We start from the raw sequence: 27,492 nt of genomic DNA, 5'->3' as shown, positions 1-27,492 counted from the left end.
TAACCCTGTCCCACAAAACCTTGCTGCCTGAGAGGAAGGGCTGCCACTGATTTCCCCACATTGTAAAAAGCGTCCTTCCACATACCGCCACGTGGGACATTTAGTGAGCCTGGTTGCTGCCCTACTGACAATCTGGTACTCCCTGTCCTGAGAGGAGGGGCTGCCACTGATTTCTCCACGCTGAAAGCGCTCTTCCACCAACCAGCGCAGGAGGAAGTTTAATAAGCCTCATTATTGCCCTACTGCCGATCTGGGCCTCACTGTCCCACAAGACCTTGCTGTCTGAGAGGAGGGGGTGCCACTGGTTTCCTCACAGCGTGTGCTGAAAAGAACCCTTCCACCTACCGCGGCATGTACCGGGACAAAGCCTGGGCCAATGCGGTCCCGGTCTACACCCCTAAGGGCCAGGAAGAGGTAGGGGAGAGCCACGCACCTTGACGCTATGATTGGTCACATTCTTCTCCTTGCGGTAAGAGCTTCTACCAGTATCTAGGTTATTCTTTCATCAGTACATTCACGTGTTTCTCCTGTGGATTGCCTGTCGCACATGTTCATGTAACCTAAGCACCAGGTCATATGAGGAGAAGCAGTGCTGTAACAAATTACCAGGCTGTGGCTTACTGTCTGTAGTCCCCATATACACCAGTAGGTTCGACTCTGCCACCATTGCGTGAGTTGGTTACCCTGGTCCTTTTGTTCTGAGGCTGATCTGTGAGGAGGTGGGGGTATGCGACTAGTATGCTAGTTGGTTTTTACCCTAACCCACCATAAGATCTTTTTTCCACTGGCTCGATAGCGCATTGCCACTGCTGATCATTGCCGTAAGGACTTAGGGCCTGATTTAGATCTCGGAGGACTGGTTACTCCATTACAACGATGACCGATATTGCGTCTGCCTAAATATAAATCCCATAGGATATAATGGGATTTATATTTTAGTGGACGGGATATACATCACCGTTGTGACGAAGCAACTTGTCCGCCAAGATCTAAATCAGGCCCTTAGGCACCTGTTGACTTTTGGTGTAAGGACTTAGGTGCCTGGAAAAACATTTCATGGGGCGGGGGTTTCATAACAACTTACCCCTGGGGCATCCTTAGATCCTTTTACATATGTGTTTTACTATGCCCCTCTTTGGCATCAGACTGTCCACTGACAGGCCCCCTTGAGATCCTCTAACTCTGAAGAACGTATCTAGTTTCTCTCTTTCTGTGTGAATACCATGTAAAACGGCCCTTGATCTCGAATAGAAATTTGCAAGTTAAACTCTGTTTACAGAGGTAACCAAGGAAGGACAGAGACGACAAATCCTACCAATGGAAAAGAAGAGTTACGATAGTAGCCGAGGTGGAGAAAGAAAGACAAGGCTGGGAAATAGCAACATAATGCCACATAAGAGTGAGAAGTGGAAGGCAGTGTCCACTATAGGAGTACAAGGGTAACCACACATGAACCAACGCCATTGACTGAGGAAAGATACCAGCAGGCGGTAGCAGATGAAGCAAAGAATAACGGCATGTGGAAAGTCCACCATGAAGGAAAAGAAGAAGACCACCAGAGTGAAATGAAGGGCTTGTGGAAACTAAATGGAACAGATAGTTGATTAGGACAATCACACATTGTCCAACTTACAGAATCAGGAGAAACAGGTAAGAAACCTCACCAACGTTTCATGGAAACATGAGAATAGGTTGGATATGCCCTAAGAAAAAGTAATGAAATACCCACATCAAAGAAGGGGGGTGAAATGCATCCTCTCCCAAAGCAAAAAGGGGGATGCCACGAAAGCGGGAGTGGGCGGAGGAAGAAACAGGAAAGAAATGGAAAATTCATACTCTGTGAAATAAGGATACCAGGCAAGGATTCAACAATCAAGGGGACTGATTCCCCAGGTGAAGAGGACAAAAAAGAAATCAGACACAACAGCTATCCCACGGTTACGATGGCGGATGTGTATAAAACAAGCACAAGAATACAAGACTGCTGAAGACAAACAGGCTCAGGAACACGAGAAGACTAGAGTTGTGGAACCTTGGCCTGAACCAATAGGAACGCAACATGAGAAATCCAGGCGTTCCAGATAGTAAAATAAACCAAAGAGAAGGGCCACACTGGAAAGGATTGAAGATGGAAATGAAAGCAAATCAGGCCAAAGAGAGTGCCTGTAGGAAAATAGGATCTTTCTGGCATACTTACCCACACTTTTTGCTTGATGTCAGTGTTTTTTTGTGTAATACACTGGAATTCTGCTAATCAGGACCACAGTGTCTGTGCTTTCTCTCCTCAATTTACCAGTAAGTATGTGGCACACCCCACAATTGGCATACTGGTGTACTCCTGTAAGTCCCTAGTATACTGTACAAAGGTACATAGGAAATTGGTATACCAGGGGTCTCCCATGGGCTGCAGCATGTATTGTGCAACCCATGGGAGCCCATGCAAACTGTGTCTGCCATTGCAGCCTGCGTGAAATGGTGCATACACCTTTCACTTGAGATATAAGGTTTCCCTTATATTGCGGGCACTGCATTTAAAACGTATATGTCACACCTAAGGTAAGCATTACAACCCAAAGGCAGGGCGCATCGTTCTAAGTTTGAGGGTGTCTCTGCACGACCAGAGATACCCCGATAAATCCCGGAGTCCATACTTTGGCTTTGTAAGTGCATGGAGGCCATTTTAATGTATGAAGTAGACACTGTCCAAGTCAAGATGTCCAACTAAACACCAACAAAACAGAAGTACTCCTCATGGGCCCAAACCCTGATGCCTGGAGCAACACCTGGTGGCCCCCCGCCTTTGGAAACCCGCCAACCCCCACGGACCACGCATGTAACCTGGGAATCATCCTGGACTCCGAGCTCAAAATGGGCAGCCAGATCAACTCCGTCTCCTCTTCCTGCTTCCACACCCTCTGCCTTCTTCGTAAGACCTTCAAATGGATCCCCCTCGAACACAGAAGAACAAGTTACTTACCTTCGGTAACGCTTTTTGTGGTGGATACAGTATCCGCCTGTGGATTCCTCACCTTGTGAATATCCCCTGCGCCAGCAACATTCGGAAACTTTTGTAGCACTCCACGCCGATGGGGTCGAAGACAACGTCACAGAGACACGGCTCCGCTCGCGACTCCGCTGACGTCACCGGCTCCATAAGAAGACCTCGTCGGCGTGATGACGTCAGTTCCGCCCTTTTTTCCGTGCCTTCGAGACACACAGACGGACTGACAGCAATATATACACAGTATACACAGTACATAATATATAAAGCAACACACACAGTGTGGAGAATAAGTAGAAAGGCAAAAGAAACAACACAATGCCTTTGACAGTAATAAATATAACTTGAAACACCATCATATACTAAAGGTATACAAGGGTGGACAACGGGGAGGCGGGTGGGTCAGTGAGGAATCCACAGGCAGATACTGTATCCACCAGAAAAAGCGTTACCGAAGGTAAGTAACTTGTTCTTCTGATGGATACATTTGCCAGTGGATTCCTCACCTTGTGAATAGATTCCCACAGCAGTCCCACTCCGGGAGGAGGGTGTCCACCCTTCTGTACCAGAAAGTCCTGAAGGACGGAACGAGCAAAGTGTCCGTCCCTCCTCACCTCGGTGTCCAAGCAATAATGTTTTGCAAAGGTGTGAAGGGAGGCCCAAGTTGCCGCCCTACAAATGCCCTCCACAGGAACACCCCTAGACAAAGCAGAAGTGGAAGACTTTGCTCTAGAGGAATGAGCCCTTAAACCCTCTGGAGGTTCCTTACCAGCCAGGGAGTAGCATATCTTAATGCACAAGACAATCCATCTGGAAAGGGTGCGCTTGTGCACAGCTCGACCTTTCCTGCAGCCAACAAAGCCCACGAAGAGCTGGTCATCAACTCTCAAGTCCTTAGTCCTGTCCAGGTAGAAGCTCACCGCCCTCTTAGGGTCCAAGCGGTGAAGTCTCTCCTCCTCCTTGGAAGGGTGAGGGGGAGGATAGAAGGAAGGAAGGGTAATGGACTGCCCCAGATGGAAGGGAGTTACCACCTTAGGCAGAAATGCAGCCCTGGTCCTGAGTACCATTCTTTCAACATGAATGGTCAAAAACAGGGGTTTTGAACTCAGAGCTTGAAGCTCACTTACCCTCCTTGCCGAGGTGATTGCAATGAGAAAAACCGTCTTAAAAGACAACAGTCTCAAGGGACACTTGTGTAAGGGCTCGAAGGGAGAACCCATAAGATAAGTCAAGACAAGGTTTAAGTCCTATTGAGGCACAATAAAGGGAGTAGGAGGAAACCTGTTTGTGAGGCTCTTAAGAAAACGAAGAACAATAGGTGATTTGAATAACGATGGCTGATCCGGCAAGCAAAGGAAAGAAGACAAAGCTGATAAGTATCCTTTTACAGTAGCCACAGCAAAGCCTTGCCGAGCAAGAGAAAGGGCAAACTGTAGAATGTTAGACAGACGAGCCTTCAAAGGATCAATTGACTTCTCTCCACACCATAGTACAAATTTAGACCACCTATAGGAATATATAGATTTGGTGGAATGACGTCTGGCAGACAAAATTACATCTACCACATAAGGTGGGAGAGAAAAAGAATTCAGGTTGCCCCGTTCAATCTCCAGGCATGAAGGTGTGAGCTCTGGAGGTGGGGGTGTAGAACCTGCCCCTCCGACTGCGAGAGGAGGTCTGCCCTCAGAGGGAGACGGAGCGGAGGGCACGAGGAAAGGTGGTGAAGATCTGAGTACCACACCCTTCTTGGCCAATCCGGGGCAATCAATATGACTTGGGCCCGGTCTTGGCGAATCTTCCTCAGAACCTGAGGAATCAAGGGTATGGGAGTAAACGCGTAAAGGAGTCGAGAGCTCCGCTCAACTGAAACGCGTCCCCTAACGCTCCCTGCATCGGATACTGGAGACTGCAGAATGACGGGCAGTGAGCATTCTCGTGAGTGGCGAACAGGTCCACCCGAGGAGTTCCCCACATTCGAAAGACGTGACGAACCACCTCCGGATGGAGCCTCCACTCGTGGTCGGCGGAGAACTGCCGACTGAGACTGTCCGCACGTACGTTTAGAACCGCGGGCAGATGATTTGCCATCAGACAAATCTGATGGTTCTGAGCCCAGGACCATAGACGCAGAGCCTCTCTACAGAGACAAAGAGACCCTACTCCTCCCCATTTGTTGACATACCACATCGCGGTACTGTTGTCCGTCAGGACTTGAACAGACTGACCACGAAGGGAAGGGAGGAAGGCCTTGAGTGCCAAACGAATCGCCCGCAATTCCAGAAGGTTGATGTGAAGCAACATCTCCTCTGGAGACCAAAGACCCTTGATCTCCAGATCCCCCAGATGAGCACCCCACCCTAAAGTGGATGCATCCGTAATCACGGTTGCCACCGAGGGAGGTAGATGAAAGGGCTTTCCTTGGGACAGATTGCCCTCCATGCTCCACCAAGACAGATCCGCCGCAGCTTCTCTGGAGATCCTCACAGACTCCCTGAGATCTCCCTTGTGATGATACCACTGCCTGCGGAGGCACCACTGGAGCGCCCTCATGTGCCAGGGTGCTTGGTTGACCAACAGAATGCAGGAAGCAAACAGGCCGAGCAGGCGAAGGACTCTCAGAACTGGAACGACCGCTCCATTGTAAAACAAGGGAATCATTTCCTGTATGTCGAGAATCATTTGAGGAGGAGGGAATGCTCGACACACAGTAGTGTCCAGTACCGCACCTATGAACAGGTTGCGCTGAGAGGGCACCAGGTGAGATTTGGGCACGTTTATCGAGAAACCCAATTTGAACAACAGCTGAGTTGTATCCTGCAGATGATGTAGCACCTTCTCTGGCGACTCCGCTTTTATCAGCCAGTCGTCCAGATAGGGGAAAACCGAGATCCCCGACCTTCTGAGATGGGCTGCCACCACTGCCATCACCTTCGTGAAGACTTGGGGTGCAGTAGTAAGACCAAACGGAAGGACCGCAAACTGATAATGTTGCGATCCTACCGTAAACCGGAGATACTTCCTGTGCGACTTCAGGATGGGGATTTGGAAATACGCATCCTGTAAGTCGATCGACACAATCCAGTCCTCCTGATTCAGCGCTTGAAGAGCAAGGGTGAGCCTCTTGAACTTCTCTTGCTTTAGAAAAAGATTCAAGATTCTGAGGTCCAATATCGGACGCAATCTGCCGTCCTTTTTCGGAATCAGGAAATACCGGGAGTAGCATCCCTGACCCCTCTCCTGCTCTGGAACCACCTCTATCGCACCTTTTTGAAACAACTTCAAGGCTTCCTCCTGCAGGAGAAGACGGTGGTCCTCTGAGCAATCCCCTTGACAAGGGAAGGCGTACCCAATTTCTACAAGATCCAGAACCCAGAGATCCGTAGTTCCAGATTCCCAATCTTGTAGAAAATGGGTAAGCCGGCCCCCCACAGGACCAGCATGACCCAGAATGGCGGGTCTAGGGCTGCTTTGCGGTGGTGGGAGGGGCTGAGGAGGAAGAGGAGGAGGAGGAGAGTGGACGGCCACGTGAGCGACCCCTGATTCTACCTCTGTAACCTTTGGACACAGAGCTTTGCTGCTGTTGCTGCTGGGTCTGTCTGTAAGAACGAAAGGATGCCCTTCCGAAGCCTCTGTATCTTTTAAAAGACCCCCTTGACTGGGATTGAAGGCCCAAAGACCTAGCGGTAGCCTTGCTCTCCATAAAGCGTTCAAGAGCAGCATCAGCCTTCTTATCAAACAAACCAGACCCATCAAATGGCAGGTCCAACAAAGTCGACTGTACATCCGGGGAGAACTCAGAAGACTTCAGCCACGCCCCTCTCCTGGTGGCAATAGAAGACCCCATGACTCTCGCTACTGAGTCTGCCGCGTCCAGCCCACTTTGTATCACTTGGCGTGCTGCCGCCTGGGCATCAGTCAAAACTTCATTGAAGCCGACTCTATCCTCCTCAGAAAGCTTTGGTGCCAATTTCTTCGCCGAGTCCATGAGCGCATGGAAATAGCGTCCCAACAGGCAAGTTGCCATGCTGGCCAATGAAAAGACCTTCTTGGCCGACTGGTCTACCTTTTTAGCTTCTCTGTCCCCTGGAACCTGAGGGAAAGCACCCTTGGATTTAACCGAGCAAGCCGCCTGAACCAACAGGCACTCAGGCGATGGGTGCGACGTTAAAAACTCAGGATCCCCTGGAGCCGCCCTATACCTTCTTGCGACCGTCTTAGAGACTGCGGGAGCAGTAAAAGGCTTACGCCATACCTCCAATACAGGGTTAATAGTGGCCTCATTAAAGGGCAACAAAGGCTCAGAAACTGTAGAGGGCGCATGCAGCACCTCAGTCAGAATATTTGATCTGAACTCCGTAGTTGGCAACTGAAGATCTAGCAGCTCCGCAGCCTTCCTGATGACCGCATGATATGGAGCCACATCTTTTGAGGGTTCATCTGAAGGTGGAGTGATTTCCCACTCAGGAGACCAATCCAGTCCACTAGCCTCCTTAAGCTCCTCAAACACCTCATCAGACTCAACCAGCTCTCCCTCTTCAGCTTCCTCCAAAAGGTACCTCCTTTCATCCACCACTCTGTGCTTCCCTTCTGGATCGAATCCGCACAAGCGGCGTCGGCGGCGCCGTGTTCGAATCCAACGGTGCCGGCACCGGCGTCGAACGTGGATCCGCAGGAGCAGCCGGCGTCGAACGAGGTCGAGCCAGCGCCGGTGAAGATAGAAGCGGCGTCGACGTCCTCGGCGCCGGTAGATGCCAAGAAAGCGTCGCTGGAAAAAATGGCATGAAAGGGGCCTGCGGATAGACCTGAGGCACCCCCAAATTAAACGCCATTGGACCCATAGGACCCACAGGTGCACCAGTGGTGTACATGACTCTCGCGAACACCCATACATCGCATTCAGATAATGCGAGGGGTCCTGACCTGGCCCAGGGAATGCAGGGTACTGGTCAGGCATCACCGGACTCAGGCCAACCGGCGCCGACGTTGGAACAAGCGGCGTCGCAGGCTCACCCGGGACTTGAAGATCTTCAACCGGGGCCGGAGCCGGAGATGGAGCCAGAGATGCAACCTGCGTCGGGGATGGCATCGGAACCGGAGATGTAGCCGAAGCCGGCGAAGTCACTGGAGAAGAAGGACAAGGAGAATCCGGGAATGGTGAAGGAGACACGGATTCCTTTTGGCATCGAGCCTTCGACTTCGGAGCCGAACTCTTATCAGAGTGATGATGAGAAGAATGCCTCCTCTTCTTCTTATGCTTCTTGGTTCGCGAAGCATGCCCCGAAGTCGACTTCGACGCCGGCCTCGACCGTGACCTCGATCTCGACTTCCGTCTTCCTCTCTTTTCCTTTTTCATCTTAGAGCTTCGCCTCCCTTTCTTTTAGAGCTTTGGAGCTCATCTTGCGACAGCAAGAGCAACCATCCACATCGTGGTCGGATGAGAGACACCAAAAAAGTCGTCATGTGGATCTGTGATCGACATCTGTTTGCCACATTCCCGACAGGGCTTGAAATCCGACTTCTTCGTCGACATCTTCTTCGAAGAGAAACAGGGAAACCCAGAAGAAAAACAAAGTAACAGTAAAGCTACCAACAGCAATTCCCGAAATCCGTAGCGTCGATGGAACGGAAAAAAGGGAACTGACGTCATCACGCCAACGAGGTCTTCTTATGGAGCCGGTGACGTCAGCGGAGTCGCGAGTGGAGCGTGTCTCTGTGATGTCGTCTTCGACCCCATCGGCGTGGACTGCTACAAAAGTTTCCGAATGTTGCTGGCGCAGGGGATATTCACAAGGGGAGGAATCCACTGGCAGATGTATCCATCAGAAAGACCATCACTCACGCCCTGGTCACCATCAGACCCGACTACGGCAACACTCTATGCCGGAATAGACAAAAACCTCACCGGCAAGCAACAGAACATCCAGGACACCGCCACAAGACTAGTCCTCAACCTGCCAAAACACTGCCACATCTCCCAGCACCTGCGCACACTCCACTGGCTCCCCGTCGAGGCAAGAATCACCATCAAGATACTCACCCACACACACAAGGCCCTCCATGGCACCGGACCAGCTTACCTCAACAGCCGACTCAAATTTCACACACCCCAAAGGACCCTACAATCAACCCAACTCTCCTACACTGTGGTCCCCTGCACCAGAAAGACCAGATCGGGAGGCCGCTCCTTCTCCTTCCTCACGGCCAAAGCCTGGAACGCCATTTCGCTCCACCTGAGACAGACAACATCGCTCCTCATCTTCGCCAGAAACCTCGAAACCTGGCTCTTCGACAGAACCCCTACTTGATTGAATGTATCCTGCTCCCCCCTACCCCTAGCACCTTGAGACCATAACGGGTGAGTAGTCGCGCTTAACAAATTTCTGATTGATTGAACTACATAATAGTTTCACCAAATCCAGTCATTTTTGGTATCAAACATGTTGCAATCAAGTGTTCAGTTTTGGTTGCATGATACCATGTACTGGGGGGGCTATAGGAAAGTAAGATCTGCTTTCATGGTCACCCCCATTTTTTGCTGGTATCACTCCGTTTTCTGACAGGTCTGACTGGGCTCCTGCTAATCAGGCCCCCAGTCACTGTAGTCTCTCCCTAAATTGGACTATGCTAAGTATTTTGGTACGTTCCTAATTGGATACTGGTGTACCCTTCTAAGTCCCTAGTATATGGTACTGCAGTACTCAGGTCACAGATACACCAGGAGTCTTCCATGGGCTGCAGCATGAATTATGCCACCCATGAGAGACCACACAAAATGTGACTACAAGCCTCACATTGCAGCCTGTGTGAGCGGGTGCAAGCACCATTCACAACAGTTATAAGTTTCCTTATATCTGAGGTCACTGAACTTAAAATCTATAAGTCACCCCTAAGGTAGGCCTTTCAATAATGAAGGTATGGGTGCTTGGTTATAAGTGTGAGGGTGCCCTGCATGTGCAGGACACCCCGCTATAAACCTAAGAGTCGATTCTCCCGGCTTTGCAAGTGCGGTCTGCCATGTTATACATATTGTAGACATCAAATCAATTACGAGATGTCTAACTATATATTGGCTTCACCAAAACCAGTCATGTTTGGTATCAAACATTTTGGAATCGTACTCCAACACCAATTCCAGTGTTGTATGTAGGATTCCATGTACTGGGGGCTCCACTAGCGAGCCCTGCGGTATCCTCGGTATCAGCCTTTCAGGGTCTAATAGATAGCTAGTGCTGCTGCCGACCACAGACAAGATTCTGCCCTCCTGCTGTTGACCAAGGCTCGAGCAGGAGATGATAGAACAATAGGTTTCCTGAAACCGGGAGGTGTAACCACCTCCCAGACAGGATATGATATATTGGGCTGCGGTGAGGGCGCTTGCCAGCGCCACCAGACTGCTTTGAAGGGCACGTTTTATGCGCTCCTTGCATACTCCAGTTGGAACCAGTTCAGGGAGCCGTTGGTTCCAGCTCTGGTGCGAAACTGGACAAAGGACATGGGAGTATCCTCCCCTCTGTCCAGCCTCTTCTCTGGGAGGGACCCCTGAATCGTCCCAACATTTTCCTTCGGGTACTTAAGGGCTTACCTGTGGGTGGCTCTTCGGATTCATCATGGGACAAGATTCAGATCCAAAACCACTTCATCTTCAACGGTCTGGGCACATTGGACTTCGCTTTGGGAACTGAGACTGCATTTGGAAGACTCCTGCTGCTCCTGGTCTCATCGTCCTGTCAGTCTTCTGCATCATCTGTGCCTGGGCTCCATCCATGTTCTTCTCCAGGCCTGTGGGTATCAAAGACACCCGAAGGAATCTTCCTTGGAGAGAAGGAGTGACTCCCCTGCATCTGCAGGCACCGCAAGTAAGCTGACCGGTCTGCTGCTCCTGACATCCCACGGACTCCGAAAGGCTCAACAACACAGGTGGTGGTTCTGCTACTCACTCTAGGCCTGCACTATCTTCTCTGCAGGTCTGAAGTCAGTATCCCCGTTGGAGCAGTTGCCCTGTGCACCACATTGACTTGCCATTGCCAAGGCTTCCCCAGATATTTTCGGGCTCCAAGAGGATCCAGCCTTCAGCATCTCCTGCTTGCTACAAAGATCTTCATCCTCACCACATCCTCTGCACCGTGGGCCTGCTTTCTTGGTGAGTTTCTCGAGGTCCTCTTGTGGCTACTGTGCCTTCAGCCTATGGGTTCTCTTGAGGGTCTTCTTTGGCTCCAGAGGGCTCTCCTGCTTGCTCAGGGCCTGCTCTGACTCTCCTGTGTTTGGTTAGTCCCTTCAACTTTGCTGATACAGACGCTGTACCTTCTTAGTTTTCCTCATATGTTGCTGCTGCCAAGGCATGTTGGTTCATCCGCTGGACACCGAACCCCTACCTCTCGACTTCCGACATAGGACAGCTTGTGAACGACTCCTGTCTTCCACAGCATCACCTTGTCATCACAGCAGCAGCTACAAGGTCACTATCAACTCTCCTGCATTTTCATTCATTGGTGGTCATTGGTTTTCCGTGCCTCCTGACCACTCACGAGTGGCATAGACTCTGTCCCCTCTGCTTGCAGGTACTCCTTTTCAAGAATTCACACTTGGATTCCACCAGACTCTTTCACCTTCTTTGCCTGAGGCATCTTCACTGAAGTCCTCCATTGTGGTCTACGGCGTCAGTTCACATCTATGCACCCGGCTTCCCTGGTGTAGGTATCCTGGGTCCTGTGGTATCCACAGGTGGGGTGACTCTCCAACCTTCCATCTTCCATGGGGTTTCTTCAGGATCCTCTGAGGAAGGTCCTTCGTTTTGAAAACTGCAACCTAAACTTCCCCATTGACTTGTATTGAGCACACTGTCTTGTTTCCACTCTGCACACAGCCTCCGTGGGGTTGCTGGGTACTTACCTTAGCTCTTCTAAGTCTTCTGGGTCCAGTCTCGACTTTGGTCGTGGTTTGCCTTCCACTTTATTAGTATATGGTTTGGTCTCCCTCTGCAGACCACTGTGAATTTGTGTTACTTATTTGTTCTACTGTTGAAGTATTGTGTGTATTGTGATTATATCTCCGGGTTGGAGATATACCAATGTGTTAGTGAATGTTTATAATAAATACATATATTTATAAATACACTGTTTCTTTTCCACTTAACCTACACTGTATGCTTAGTACTGTTAAAACAAGCTGCTTTACACTCCTTCTGGACTAAGTGTAAAGGCTGCTCTCCACAGCTACCACAGAGCATTCTTTGGTTATCTAAGACCACTAAAATCGCCATAAGGGTTGTCTAGATTAGCGCAGGGTGCTTCACTTAAATATATGTGCACTGCATACTAAGCCTGCCTTCTACAGGGGCTCCTTAGATGACCCCCCCATGCCTATCTGTGTAATCTTGCACTGTCAGCATGCAAGCCACTGCTGCTACCGACCCCAGACACTGTTTGCCACCTGCTGCTGAGCTTAACTCGGGCAAGGGAAGGCAGAACAAAAGATTTCCTGTGTAGGAGAGGTGTTACCACCTCCACTTTAGAAGTAGGTTTCTTAGGCTATGGTCAGGGTGCTTCCGAACGCCTCCTAACTGCTTTGAAGGGCACATTTGGTGCCCTCCTTGCATAAATCCTTTTGGCCTAGTTCAGGAGCCCTTGGCTCCCGCTCTGCTGTGAACCTACACAAAGGACAGGGGAGTGATTTGCCCCTCAGCCCCCGTCCAGCTCTTTCCCCTGGAGGTACCCAGAGCTCCTTCAGTTGGACACATGATTCTGCCATCTTGAATATTAGATGGGCAGAGGCCCCTAGGAGCATCTGACTGGTTAGGCCACCGGAGTAGCATCCCTGACCCCTCCTAATAGGTGGGTTACTGCAGAAGTAGCCCTACCCCCTTCTGGGTTACTTAAGGTCTCCCATGAAGGTGGACTTTTAGATTCGTTCAGACTTCGTCTTCAAGAACCGAATGGCCTCGCCTGAAGATTTGTCTTATGACTCTTCTGCTGTTTGGCACTGAAGATGGTCTCTAGTAGGAAGTCTCATACTGCAACTTCGTCTACATGCTCTTCCAAGTTCTGCATTTTCCGTGGCTGTGCATCCTCCAAAGTCACCAATGACTCGGCCTTCAAAAAGATAGCAAGAAGGAATCGCCCATGGAGTGAAGGAGTCACTCCCCTGCATCCACAGGCACCTAGACGACGAGGACCGACTTGGGGATCCTGCTGTCCCACAGACACCTCCCGGCTCTGCAATACAGGTGGTGGTTTGGTGGCTATCCAAAACCCTGGCCAGTCTTCCCTGCAACTTGGAAGACTGTAATCCCTCTCCAGCCGACTGGAACCACATCCCTGTGCACCGCTTCTGTTTCCCGTTGCCAAGGCTTGTTGCTTCTCCTCACCAAAGATTTTCAAGCTCCAACAAGCTCCAGCATCACACAGCTCCAAGCGCAACGTCCTCTCCTCCCTGCTTCTCCAGTGACGTGAGGACGTGGGCATCCATCTTCTGTGTGCTACTGAGGACTAACTGTGCCTGCTTCCAGAGGGTCCTCCTGGGGTCTCCATTGTTCCTGCTGGCTATCCTTTTTGCTGAGGGCCAGTCCTGGCTTACCCTTGCTAGGTGATTTCCTCAGACCTTGCTGGTCTGCAACACAGCATCTCTTCATTCTTCATGTCTGTTGCGTTTGCCAAGGCTTGTTGGTGGTCCTGCCAGCCACTAACCTTCCAGCATCTCAACAACCAACGTGGGACAGCTCGTGGATGTCTCCTGTGCTTCTGCATCGATGTCTGGACTCCACAGCTGCATCTTCAAGACCTCTGTGCTACAGCAAAAGCCCTCATACGAGGGCTGGCATTCTGCTCCTGCTGCTCCTGCTCCTCCTGGACATCTCGAGTGGTTTGAACTCTGTCCCCTCGTTTTGCAGGTAATCCTTGTCCGGAATCCATCGTCTGTTTTGGTATAGGTTATATAGGAAGAAAAAAAAACATATTGTGAGTGGGCAAGTGTAAGGCTAGCATGTATGCAAAGCACGTAGAAGCATCATTTCTGCTTTTCAGAATCTCAAGGAGAGTGACTCATTTAAACAGAGAATATACAAAGGTTTCCGTCCTTCCCGTCTCTGGGTATTTTCTTCGTCAATAATGGAAAAAGCAACCTCAAAAGACAACCCCATCTATTAATTACTGTAAACAAAGCATGGGCACATCATATAAATGAGGATACTGTTTAAGAAAACAATTCATCTGGTGTTTGTCTCGACTGCTGATGTTTTAAAGTTAGCTAGCAGTCTGATGTTTAAATCAGTAGTGCCCTCTCAGTTAAACTCATCATCCTTGTCAGCAAAATGATAAGTGATGTAAAGATCATACGAGTTTATTTTTTTTTAAGGTGCACAATCTCAAGAATACTAGTAAGATGTTCAGAGTACCAGACGAAAAACTACTCTTCTTTCTAGAGCACTGATATGGCACAATTCTGCAAAAGGGTAATCGACGTCGACCTGACATTGCTGCTATTCGTTGGCTAAATGAAATTCTGACCCTGCACAGTATAGATCTAATGAAAGAGAGAAAACTGCTCCGAAAAATGAAAAATAACGTTAAATTGACGAATTCACAGACTAGGCAAAAAATGTAAATACGGTTAGTCAAGGGTCATCATGTTTCACCAGTGCCACAAACTACCATCTTACAAGCCAAATGAATGGTCACTGCCCATATAAAATTGAAGCTAGCCTCTGATAGCAGTTCCAAAAGTGTCTTAAAGAGTCTTTACACTAACAGTAGGTTCCAGAAAGGAATTGAACAATGAGTTTAGGATGTAAAAGTTCAAAGTCATGTAACACAAGAAAAGCCAAAGGCTCCAGTTGAGTCGACCTCCAAATCAAGTTCCTGTAAAGATCTTGTCACTGCCACCATTCCACATAATAAAAAAAAAGCAAAGCCTAACAAAAACCCATGCTGAAAAACTAAAAACACTTAACAATGTATTACATCTTGAACGTACTAAGAGCAATTCTGATGTTCGAGTCTTTCTACTTCCAAACATGACGTGAAGATGCAGGAGAGTTGGAAGATATTGCAGAATGGATAAGAGGCAATGGTGTTACCTGAATTCACCAATAATTCTCTCTTCCTCAGTCATTGTAAATGAAGGTGTGAAAATCTTAGCCCCAACATACAAAGGGAAGCAATCAAGTGAACAATGTAGACTCTACATAGAAAGGGACACAATCAAGTTAAGGTTGATCCTTTAATCTATATTGCTAGAAGAACCTGACAAGGTGAGAAATCAGAGGGAATGGATAGTTGACACTCATTGAATGGTGGAAATGACAAAGAGTCCACCCTCCAGGTGCAGTGAGACTAAAAAGGGTGTTGCCCACAATCACATGAAGGACCACATAAGCAACCAAAAACTCTGGGTGATTTCTTCAAACACAAAACAATAAAGTTAACAAATAATTGTTGATGGGCCTCCCCAAATAATGCGATTTGCATAATTTATCCCCAGACATATGATTTTTTTTTCTTTTTTACCACCCAAAGAGATACATTCCCTAAATAAACACCAAATCAAAACCCTTTGTTCTTTCTCTGGTCATTCAAATATTTATTTGTAAAATGATCTCTAGTTGGGAATATAATTGTTTGCCCCTGGATCTGGAGAGCTAGGACCAATAGATGATGCACTGTAGACAATTTCCCCCAACTGGAGGTTCAGCCACTGTGATCTATGGATCACGGTGCCTGGAGCAACTTAACTTTAAAGGTTGCATGTTACCCTTTTTTATGCTACCTAGGTTAAATTAGTTAAGTTTGTAGATTTATATAGCGTGGCGTATCACCCGTGAGGGTATCCAGGCATTGTCCATGGGCACGTTGATTTGCCCAGAATCACAGAATGTTGCATCAATGCCGAGACTCGAATCTAGAGCCCCTGCTCCCGAATCAGCAGCACTGGCCACTTTGCCACATCCTCTCTCCTTACCTACAGAGAGGACCAGAAGAGTAAGAGGTTATAAGAATATCCCCAATTGTGACAATGAAGAGATTCGACCACAGGAGAGGAATTCTTGAATGCTAGGTGCTACAAGAACTGGAAACTTAAACATTTTGGCATAATGAGACTGGCAGCTACAAATAAGTTAAACTAGTTATAACTTATGAATATGGGCTCAATGCACTTCACATCATGAGGCTGCAACTTCCCACTGCACCCTGCAATGTCCCCATGGCAGGAATATGCTTCACAAGTCATCCATGACCAGCTAACAGGTGCGTAGGTTAGAGACCAATGATTCTTAAGTCTATATAATAAAAAACCACATTCAACTATTTACGGACAGGAACAGACTGGACAATATGTGGCATAGATATGAATTCTGAGCTGGGGTTAGGATGGGGGATTGAGTCTGGGATTTCCTGGAGAACTGACCATGAAACCATATCTGAAAGGATCATGCAGTATAGACAGATGGTGTGAAGCTATTAGAGATACAAACAACCTCTTGGCTGGCTCCTTCAAGACATAATGAATCTTCTTCTCCCATGATAACACAGCCATTAGGTATGTTATCTTAATGCCATACAACCTTGACCCCCAGACTGGTAAACAGCGTCATTGACCTAAGAGCATCATTAGCAATCCATGGTGCCATCATACTGGATATCTCCTAGCTATAAAGCTTTCATTTCACTGTAGCACAGAGGCCATCATCCTTCATGCCAAGAAAATGCAGATTTCCCAACATGCAAATAAGAAGAGCATAAGTCTATTTTCTTTTGTACCACTGTAAAAAGCTGATTGAATATTAAAGACTGTGCTGCACATGCCATCTAGGTTCTTGCTAAATTAAGAACTTCATCCACACTGGTATCGAACCCAACTGGGGTGTGAACTTCAGAAAAGCCGTCATACTAGGAGTTATCTTCTAATCACTCACCATTCTTCATGAGAATAGGAACCCATTTTGACCAATGACAGTAACTCCAATGATAGCCCTCCTTAAGAATATTGTCTTGCCAGACAGTGGAGACCAAGTTTTGCTTCTCCTTCCACTCCTTCGGGAGTACATTATGAAGTGCTTTTTCGGAAGCAGAACATTGGGCTCTGAAATTTGATACTGCTGAACCATGTCTTCAGATCATCACAGTTGAAGAAACCCCAGCTGGTTCAATCTAGCAGGTAACTGCTGCTGTACTGGGTACACTTGGGCTCCTTGGCAATACTTACACCTCAATGTTTTAGCTCTGCATTGTGGGGTGGGGGGGGGGGGGAACTAGGTGATAGGAAGCATTATTTTCTTCCCTCTGTGTGTTCTTAGTGGGGGAGCCTGATTGTGTCCCTGTAGTGCAGTAGCTACAGACTGCGTTCTAAAACCTCTTCTGTTTAGGTGATCTGATGCCGTGAGTCCATGGGGGACCAAGAACCTTTTGAAACCTGCCACAGGTGGTGCCGGAAACATACAACTGTGATTTTTATGGGGTTGGAATACCATGTGCAAAGGAAGCGGCATATGAAGACAGGAGAGAGACAATTGTGAAGAACGTCTTTAGCTAGGAAGGGGCTGTAGCAGGGCAACTCATGAGCAGGGTAGCTAAGCACATGCATTAATGACTGTGACGAGGAAGGAGAATTAGATTATCTTAATATTTAGAGCTAAATTATAGATTTTTTTTCTATCTTTTCCAGAATCAAACTGTTTTATCCACAAGGAACTGAGCAATTACAACTAGTCCTGAATGCACCTCCACATAATAAAAGAATAAATCAATATGTAAATCAGTCTTTAACGGGTACAGACCATTGAGCAAGAGCACAAGTTATGTACCTATGCTTAGAGTAAAGAGAGAGCTCTCCTGGCGGTACAATGCAGACAGTTTTCCTTGATGTTGTGACTCCACTGTTGCATACTCCAACTGCAAAACCTGGCCGACCTTCACATCGTGTACGTGTGCATGCGAGGATGAGCCCATCAGGCGGATGTTGGCGCCATGCTGCACGGTTAGAGGGACACCCAGAGCATTTTTCACAGTCAGTGGAGCCCGCTGTTTGAAGGAATAATCAAACGTAGATGCAGTTCCCTCGGAAAAGGCCTGCAAATAACATGTTAAAGGTGAAATGTGTGGAGTACATCATTGTTAGAAAGATCAAAAATATAAGTCGTCCATTTTAGTAAATGTGTTGCGTTTAATGACTCACAAAATAAGTTTCATTTTCAGATATTTTTGTGGTAGCAAGAAACAAACCTTCATCAATGACATTCATCATTACACAATAAACCAAATCACCAATACCAAAATGCGGCGTCCCATTTCCCAGGCAATTAGAAGGTCATATCATTGGCGAACGTTCTGCTATGCAAATGCCCAACAAAATCATATACCATAAAACAACATGCAGAAAACACACTCGGACATAATATAAAACAATCCCTCGAATGATAATCAGTGAAAAAAACTGAAGAAAAAGCTAAATATATCCACGTTCTCCAGTGTTTCCATTTGAAAATTGCCCCATCATCGGAATGAGAATACTTCGAAACATAAGTTCTGATGGCTACATTATCTACAAAGAACACTGCCATTGATACTTTCATGGAAAAAGATTTAATTTAATGGACTTTCCTCTAAACGTCCTGGCTACTAGCAAGGCTGGCTTAAAAGAATGATGATAAATATCCTACTTGAACATAGACTCAAATGGTGGTGATATTAATCTCAAGAGAACTGTGTTCTGCAGCCCCCAAAAAGGGTACAGTCATTTCTGTGAGAATATGTTTGATGATAAATCAGATAGAAGGCGAAAGGTCAGTTTGGCTTTTCCTGTGTTAGGAAATTACTCGCAAATAAATTCCGAGTTAAGATGGTTACACTCTTCTTTTTGCAAGTCGTTAAAGATGTAAAGCAACAAGAAGAAAATGGACAAAGAAGACAAGGGTGTAAACTCATATGTATATAAACATGAATATTTACAGCAAGTCCTAGTGACAGATTTGCAGGACCCTTCAAGGGGTCCAAAACTATGAAAGCAACGATGGTCGAGCCTGCTCAGCAACTCCTAAACTGGAAAACGGTAAACAACCTTGACCCGCATCCATCACTCCGCATGTTGTTACAACGCGGTCTTTACGACTATTTAAAATCCAACACCTTCCCTACTGTCCGCACAGACTGGAGTTGGAATAGTAAATTATACTATTCCAACATCCAGCGCCCCCCTCCACAAGTCGTTGTTACGACTTGCGGGGTAATAGTATGCGTTGTTACAACGAGGTTGTTTTAATGACCGCGCTGTAACAACATGCGGGGTGACGGGATGGGGGGTCAAAAGGCATATTCCAGGAAAACTGCAGGAAATCAAAGATCCATCTTTGAGCTTAGGTAATCAAGATGTCTTCTCGCAAAGACTATTCATGGTGCATTTGGAGTTCACCTTGACCTAATAGGCTTATACTCAGCATGTTGCACAGAAGTAAGGTTTCCTGAAGTGAAAGGGGACTCAACTCTCAGTCACAGCAAATCTAAGCATTGGTGGGTTGTGTCATGTGTGCCAGTGTCCTGAAAATGTATCCCAATGGAGTAAACTCTAATTCGAACGGCATTTTATGGCATATAGTCATCTGAGGGAATTACAACTTTGTATACAGCACTATTTGAGGAAGTAAATAAACTGCTTGCATCCTGATCTTCTGATCCTTCCACCACTTAATCTCCTCGAGGGTCACCTGGTCCTTAAAGAAGTACTCTACAATAGCATATATTTATTTTTGCCTAAATTTTAACATATTCATTGCCCATTCTTCATTTCAAAATGAAACAAGATCCCTTACAAAACACAGAATAAAAATATACTATCAAAATAAAAATAATCTTGCCAAGAATCCAACTCGGAGAATAACCTCACAATGTACCAAACTCAAAAAATCATCAACAATTCACAACCTAAATACTAGGGCTCAAATCAGGAAACACCAAAGAGAAAAAATGAGTTTTTAACCTTTTTTAAAAAAAAATCTTTTTATTGATTACAGGTAACTTATGATCATACGGTTACCAAATGTAATCTTGTTTTACATAGCACGTTGCACATCACATTGATTCTTCCATTAAATCCATGCAGTTACTACAGTAATACTGTGCGAGACCCCCCGCCACAGCCCCATCTCCATCTAAATCAGCTCAAATCAGTTTCTGACTCGATCTGGGGTGGAATACAAATGTTCCCTCAATCAGCGTTTCATGTTCCCCACACCCATTCCCACTTTTTGGGGCATCCTCGATGTATATATGCCGCCCTTTCTGCCACCATAGCACCATCCATATCCCCACCCTACTCTCGATATGTCGGACAAGTTTGTGATCTACAGTGTTTGGCTATGTTTTGCTTGGCGAACATCATACCCAGCATTGCCCAATCTTGTGCTGCGTGGTTGAGGTCAATCGGTTCCCAGATATTCAAGAGACATCTCTAGGGTTCCGGCAGGGTAGTCACTCCACTAACTTGTGTAATGTCTCGCATAATTGTTTCCCAGTAGGCCCCTATCACCGGGAACTCCCACAGTGTATGGTAGAAGGTACCAGTTACCCCGCAGTGTCTCAAGCAGATTGTATTCTCAGCCTTACCTATCATGTGTAAGGTCACTCTTGTGTAATAGATGCGATGCAATATGTTTAATTGTACTAATCTTAATTTTGAGGATATCGCCACTTCGCGTGGGGAGGCAAGTGCCTCTTGCCATTCTGTCTCATCGAGGTCCCCCACTTCAGTCCGCCATTTGTCACAGGGAGCTTTTGTGGGATCTGGTTGATTATTGATGATTTTGCAATAAGTGAGGGAAATGGCCTTCTTGGCCATATAGTCTGTTACGAGCCTATCCTCCAATGGGTCAGCCTCAGGGAGTATAGTGCCTGCTGGAATGGCTGTCGTAAGTGCGTGTCTGATCTGAGTATACCTGAATATTTCTGAGGGTGCCGTCTCGTATTGTTCTTGGAGGTGGGCAAAGGTAACCACTCCTCCCTCACTCCATAAATAACCCACCGTTGAGATTCCAATAGAGTCTCATCATTGGAAGCCTTTACTGGTACTGAGCCTACCTAGTCTTTGTGTTTCCCAAAGTGGGGTCAGCTGCGTTAAGACACCCACCCATCCTAGTTTTTTGCATGCTATGTACCAAATTTGGACTGTGTGTGCTGTGGGTCCCAGTAGTGGTGGTTTGCGCATTTTAGTGTAAAGTGCTCTCATCACCCCTCCATCTCCCAAATTAAATCGGTCTGAGCGGAACGCTGGGTCTGTTTGCGGGGCATGAAGCCACTGATTAAGTACAATCAGTTGGGAAGTCCAGTAGTATGTTTATATATTTGGAAGGACGATTCCGCCATCATACCAACCCGTTATCAGTTTAATCATGGCTATGTGGGCTCGTTTTCCATCCCAAAGCAGGTCCGAGCAGTGTCAATGGTAGGGATTGCCAATGCTTCGCATCTTGATGGAGTCTTTGCAAAGGTGGTAGGAGTTTTTTTCCATAAATTCCCCAGGTTGTGGTATGATCTAGATTCCCAAATATTTAAAGCACCCTTCTGTGATTTGCAGACTACAGCCCTTTGGGAGTTGCGTGGGGGATCCGTGGAGGACATAGAGGATCGACTTGGTCCATTTAAAAGTGTAGCCGGAGAATTTGCCATATATTTCACAGATGCCTAGGAGCCTGTTAATGGAGAGCTTGGGGGACGCCATATATAACAGCACATCATCCGCATAAAGGAATACACGGTCTTCCCACCCCTCCGCCCATTGGAGTACACGGATGACTGGGTCTCTTCTTATCCAGACTGCAAGGGGCTCAAGTATGAGGGCGAATAGGAGCGGTGATAGGGGGCATCCTTGACATGTTCCGTGCTCCAATGGAAAGTCGGCAGAGACATGGCCGTTTACATTTAAATGAGCTAGGGGTTTGGTGTAGAACAGCTGAACCCCGGCACAGAAATTAGGGCCAAATCCCATATGCTTAACAGCAAAAAGGAATGACCACTCAACCATATTGAAGGCCATACGTGCGTCTAAAGATAGAATGGCAGCCGCCTACTGGATCGTGGGTATAGGAGCTATGACACTATGAGGCGTCAGATTGAGGGCAGTATTTCTTCCCTGCATAAACCCGGATTGATTCGGGTGTATTAATTTAGTGAGATGGGGTGTCAATCTTGTCGCCAGCGTTTTAGCTAGTATTTTTGCCTCCGCATTAAGCAGCGATATGGGCCGATATGACGTGCATTCCCAAGCAGGCTTTCCAGGTTTGTGGATAGCCAGTGTTTTCGGCGTGCGTAGGTCCCCAAGGAGTTCCCCTGCTTCCAAGCTGGCTATATACATGTTTAGTAGGTGCGGCGTAATAGTATTTGCTGTTCGTTTGTAGAGTTCGATGGGTATGCCATTAGGTCCCATCGCTTTCCCGGACTGTATGGCACCTATGGCTATTAGTAGTTTGTCTGCTGTGAGGTCTGCCTCAAGCGTCATGGCTTCTTCTGGTGTCAGTGTAGGCATTCGGATATCTTTCAGGAATGCTTGTGCCTCCTCGATTGATGTTGAGGCAGTCATTGTATAGATATTTTTTTTAGTGTTTCACTAGTGCATTCCCTATGCCCTGCGGGTCAATTATGGTTTCTCCATCTTCCATTTGTAATTGCGCCACCCATTAACTAGCTCGCTCTTGTTTGTCTAACCAGGCCAAATGTTTCCCCGCTTTATCCCCCACTTCATATATTTTGTGTTGCGTAGCGAAGAGCATGGCCTTAGCGTCCTCCCACACGTACTCTCTATAGCCTTGTTTTTTCAAGTTAAGATCATCGGCAGTGGCTACAGTAGGATTTAGGGCGTGTAGCCTTCCCGTGTGGGTCAGTTCCTGCTCTAAAGCTTCTATTAGTTTCATTTTTCTTTTTATGGCCCAAAATAAGTGAGATGGCCTGGCCTCTAAGAACGGCCTTGTAGGCTTTCCCATAGGATTATTGGAGAGGCAACCAAGTGCTCGCTTTCTTGAAAATATTGTTGGGGTTCGTATAAATCACAGATAGATTGGGAAGGTTCGTCGCTGGGTTGCGGCGTGATGTACGTATTTAATTATAACCGGGGAGTTATCAGAAATACCTCTAGCTAGATGAGTTGCTTCTGTTATCTTCCCCAAACTATCTGCCAGCATGAGTATGTAGTCTATCCTTGAGAGACTATTATGTACCCCGGAATGGAAGGTGTACTGTTGTGCTAAGGGGTATCGGTAATGCAAAGTATCTACGAGGCCAATAGCCTCAAGGAACTCCGCAAGGCGGGAGGGTGTATTGCGTTGGTCACTAGGGGGTTAACGGTTGAGCGCATCAATGGCGGCATTGAAATCCCCACCTATTAGGAGTACCCCTCCTGGAAGAGTGAGTAAGAATGCGCTAAGAGCTGGGAGAGCCACCAATGAAGTGCTGGGGGATTGTATACTGAGACTATATCATATGTTCGTCCCTCCTATTGGCATGATACGGCTGCGAATCGCCCCTGGTCGTCTGTCCATGTCTGTTTAATAATAAGAGGGAACTGTTTTCCAGAATACCCACCCCTCATGAACCCGAGGTAAATTCGGAGTGTACCACAATCCAGAAACCCCATTTATCAAGGGCCTTACAGGAAGAGCCCACTGAATGCGTTTCCTGAATCAGGGCCACTGCCGGTGTATGACGTTTAAGGTATTGCAGAACTAACCCTCTCTTTATTTTGTCCCCCAATCCGTTAACATTCCATGTGAGCAGTGATAAGTGGGAGCCAGGCGTGAGGGAAGCCGTTGGCATGGCGGCCCCGCTGTTAACCAGCACCTCTGTTTCTGTCATAGCTTGCGATTATGAAATGGAAGTATGTTTAATAATGTGTTAGAAGCGCAGTGTGTAAGTAGTGGGATTGAACCGTAAACTGTTCCAAACATGTTATTCAAAGTAAATATAAACTAAAGAACTTTACCCCCTGCCCACTCCCCTCCTTGCCTTCCTGCATGATGGACATAAAACTACCCGCCTCCCCAACTTCGCAGAGTGCTTAGTTCCCATCCCTGACCAGAGAACCAGGTCTGCGTGGTGCACCTTGCCAGAGGACTCTTGTGCACATGGAGGATAACTGTCTGTGGAAAGGACCACATGCCTTCCTGAATAGTGGCTGGCCTGGGTCGACAACCTGCTAACGTGTGGCACCCTAAAGTGGGCTCTCAAGGACCAGTTGGCTGGGCTCCTGTTCTTGCAAAGGTCTCAGGGATATCAAAGATCTCCTACGAGGATCCCACACCATCTACCGGTGACATTTGAAGATCGTTGCTCTCTAAGTGCCCACATCACCTGCTGAAAGCTGGACAGGACAGTGTGAGCTTGGACTTACAGAATCGTGCCTGGAGTGCGGAGCTCATGAAGTTGCCCGCATCTGCAGCAAAGTGGTTCCTGTACTGCAGAAACCTTAGCATAAATCATCTTGTTGGTGGTGCGCGGATTCACCAGTTGCTGGATCGAAAAGTGGCCAGATTCATCGACTGTGCAGCATTTCCTTCCGAATGCATGTACATTGTGTGCGGTGTCCGATTCACAGGTTGCGATCCTCAGAGGTGGGGGACGTGCCTAGTGCAGAGTCTCATTCTACCTGGTGAGGCTTTGTGGAACTCGCGCCTGTGTGTGTGACATGAATCGCCTGGTGCAACCTATATCAAGTTATGCCGGATATAATGCCTCATTTCCAGGGAGGGACAAAAGTACAAGTTACTTATCTTCTGTAACGTAATATTTGGTAGCGACAGTCTAGCTGCAGATTCCTTATCTTTTGAATTCTCCCTAGGCGCCAGTTTGGATCTGGAAATATTTCAGCAGTACCTCAACGCGGTGGTGGACGGCGTCGTAAGGCTCCGTGATGATGGTATCTCTGGCTATGTCGTCAGTGGAGCCATATAAGTCCCCTCGCACGGACGTCAGTTTCTTCTGTGAAACCTTCAACGCCAGAAAGCGGAGCCACAATAGCAACTGGCTGCAGAAACAGTGTTCCAAAAAGATCAAAAATGTTTGAAACATTAATAAAGTAGAAACGTCAAATGGTATGTTAATACCAGACAGGGATTTCATAGAAAACCCCAAAATAATCAATAAAGCACGGGGCTACATGAAACCCTGCACTTTGATGAAGATGAAGAACCACCATGGAAAGGAAGAAAACCTTACACTCTATAGATCATCCATCAATGGTAACGAATAGTATGGTAAAAGGAAAACTAAACCTGTATAACTAAAGCCAAACTGTTCATTGAATCACATCCTTACCTGACCTAGAAATAGTGCCAACACAGTGTGATAACAACAATCAAAGAAAGAATTAATCAATACTTCTCACTGGAGTCCAATCCAGTATGACAGAGAAGACACCTCCACTTTACTGACCACACACATTTGGAAATAGGCGGTATGGCAAAAACTATGAAGTCAGGTCAAGTATTTTGTTGAATCCCAACATGAGTGAGACATTGGTCATCTGGTACATAGAACCAGTACTGAAAAAGGGTATAACCCTTACCTCATAGGTCGTTCGCAAAGGGGGAGGATGGGCAGGGCGTTAAGGAATCTGCGGCTAGACTGTGTCCCTATCAGATGTTACATTACCGAAGGGAAGTAACTTTTACATCTGATAGAGACATCTAGCCGCAGATTCCTTAGCTCTTTAAATAAATACCATAGCTATACTTCACTGGAGGAGGGTCTGTGAACTAATCCTACTAAAGTTCTCAAGAGAACCAGCCGGTCATATCTAACAACCGACTAATTGTACGTAGGAATAGCAGAACAAGAGCTGGTCTCCTATTAGAATCTATGATTAATGTCACAGAACACCCACTTTGCACATATTCTAGCACTGAGCACTTATTTTTGGCATTGGTATTGTGGCACTTGGTTCATAATATCTGCAAATCCAGGCCCAAACCCATATTAGTAAATCGTTCCTAATGAGTCATTTCAGTTGAATAATTTAAATGCATTACTCCTAGTACACATAGTATTTCACCCATCTATGAGCTAGTTGAGCCACCACATTGTTCGTTGATAAGGGTATTGGTACTCAGTATTACGAATTTTCATTTACTTTTACCGTGTTTGCTAAAGATCTATTGAGAGCATTCTTTTTACTAATTGTTCACTCATTTTGTTTTTATTGAAACCCTATGAGTTGTTCCTGTAGTTAACTATATACACTGTATATATTTGTATATTTAAGGACAGATCAAATGATTTAGCAAAACCAAATGTTTATGATCATGTGACTAGCAATTATACTACTTGTATTTGGTATATATATTTTTCGGATAATTTTGAAAATGCAGAACTAAAAAGGGATAAACACTATATATTTCAAGGAACTGTGTTTTTTCTAAAATCATGCCTGGATAACGATATTTTATTGTTTCAATATGAATCAGTACGCAGCAGTGTTTCTTCTATTTTCTTTAGCATTGCCATTTGATTATTTTCAGGTGTTGGTTGGTGTTGTTTTCTTTAAATACAATGTTATTGCACGTAACGCTGTCATGTGAGCAAGGGCCGAGTGGCTCGAAACGCGTCATGGACTAGGCACGTAATTTATATCCAATAAACACGATTTGAAAGCATCGGCGAGTGAAGTTGTCCGTTCCTGCAGCTGTGCGCCATTGCACATTGGGAAGTTTCTTTGATATATATATATATATATATATACACACACACACACATTATCTACTGGGGGTCGCCAGTAGATAGTTACGAGTTCCCATAGGAAATCAGAAAATTCTATTTTGAATAACTTGGCGCCGGTTGACTTATCTTCGTGAAATTTTCAAAACGAATGGGGCGCTCCGCTCAGCTCCTACCCTGAAAGTCTCGGGGTGATTCGTCAAGCGGGGGCTGAGAAAAAAGGGGGGTCCCAAAACGCGTTTTCCCCATGCATTTTCCCATAGGACCTTTAGTCGAAGGTACAGCCCGAACGGCTGAACAGAATTACTTGAAATATGGCAAAGAGGTAGTCCTCAGGTCAGGCATGTGCCTTTTGCTTAAATGGTGTTAATCCGTTCAGTAGTTCCTGAGAAAATCAAAAGTAAAATCACATATATATCTGGGCGGAGCCTAACCACACATCTCATCGTGAGATGTGATTGGCTTTCAGCACTTCATCCAAGAAGTGTTGGCAGCCATCTTGGGACCAATATACATGATAACACCTCATTAAAAAGCATTGCAGTCAATAGAAGGTTTTAAGACTTTAGTTACATTATAAATCATGTGTTCAATCAATCAATCAATCAAAGACATTTATAGAGCGCACTACTCATCCGGAGGGTCTCAAGGCGCTTGGGGGGGGGGGGGGTGCCGCTACTGCTCGAACAGCCAGGTCTTGAGCTTCTTCCTGAAGGAGAGGTGGTCTTGGGTCAGGCGCAGGTCGGTCGGGAGGGAGTTCCAGGTCTTGGCGGCCAGGTAGGAGAAGGACCTTCCTCATGTTGTCGCTCT

General features: G+C 46.8%; 1 protein-coding gene across 1 annotated transcript in view; it reads right to left on the bottom strand.

Annotated features, from left to right (window-relative positions):
• VPS13C (vacuolar protein sorting 13 homolog C) overlaps positions 1–27,492 on the bottom strand; it is a 2,873,871-nt gene that overhangs the window by 1,110,691 nt on the left and 1,735,688 nt on the right. Inside the window, exon 55 of the mRNA XM_085648297.1 lies at positions 17,796–18,060. Coding sequence (XP_085504423.1) covers positions 17,796–18,060 — 265 coding nt within the window. The remainder of the gene's footprint in view (positions 1–17,795; positions 18,061–27,492) is intronic.

Source organism: Triturus cristatus, chromosome 3_2 (genome assembly GCF_964204655.1).
Source record: "Triturus cristatus chromosome 3_2, aTriCri1.1, whole genome shotgun sequence".
NCBI lineage: Eukaryota > Metazoa > Chordata > Amphibia > Caudata > Salamandridae > Triturus > Triturus cristatus.
Note: the sequence above shows the minus strand (reverse complement) of the source record. Positions and strands in the feature narration are given on the sequence as shown.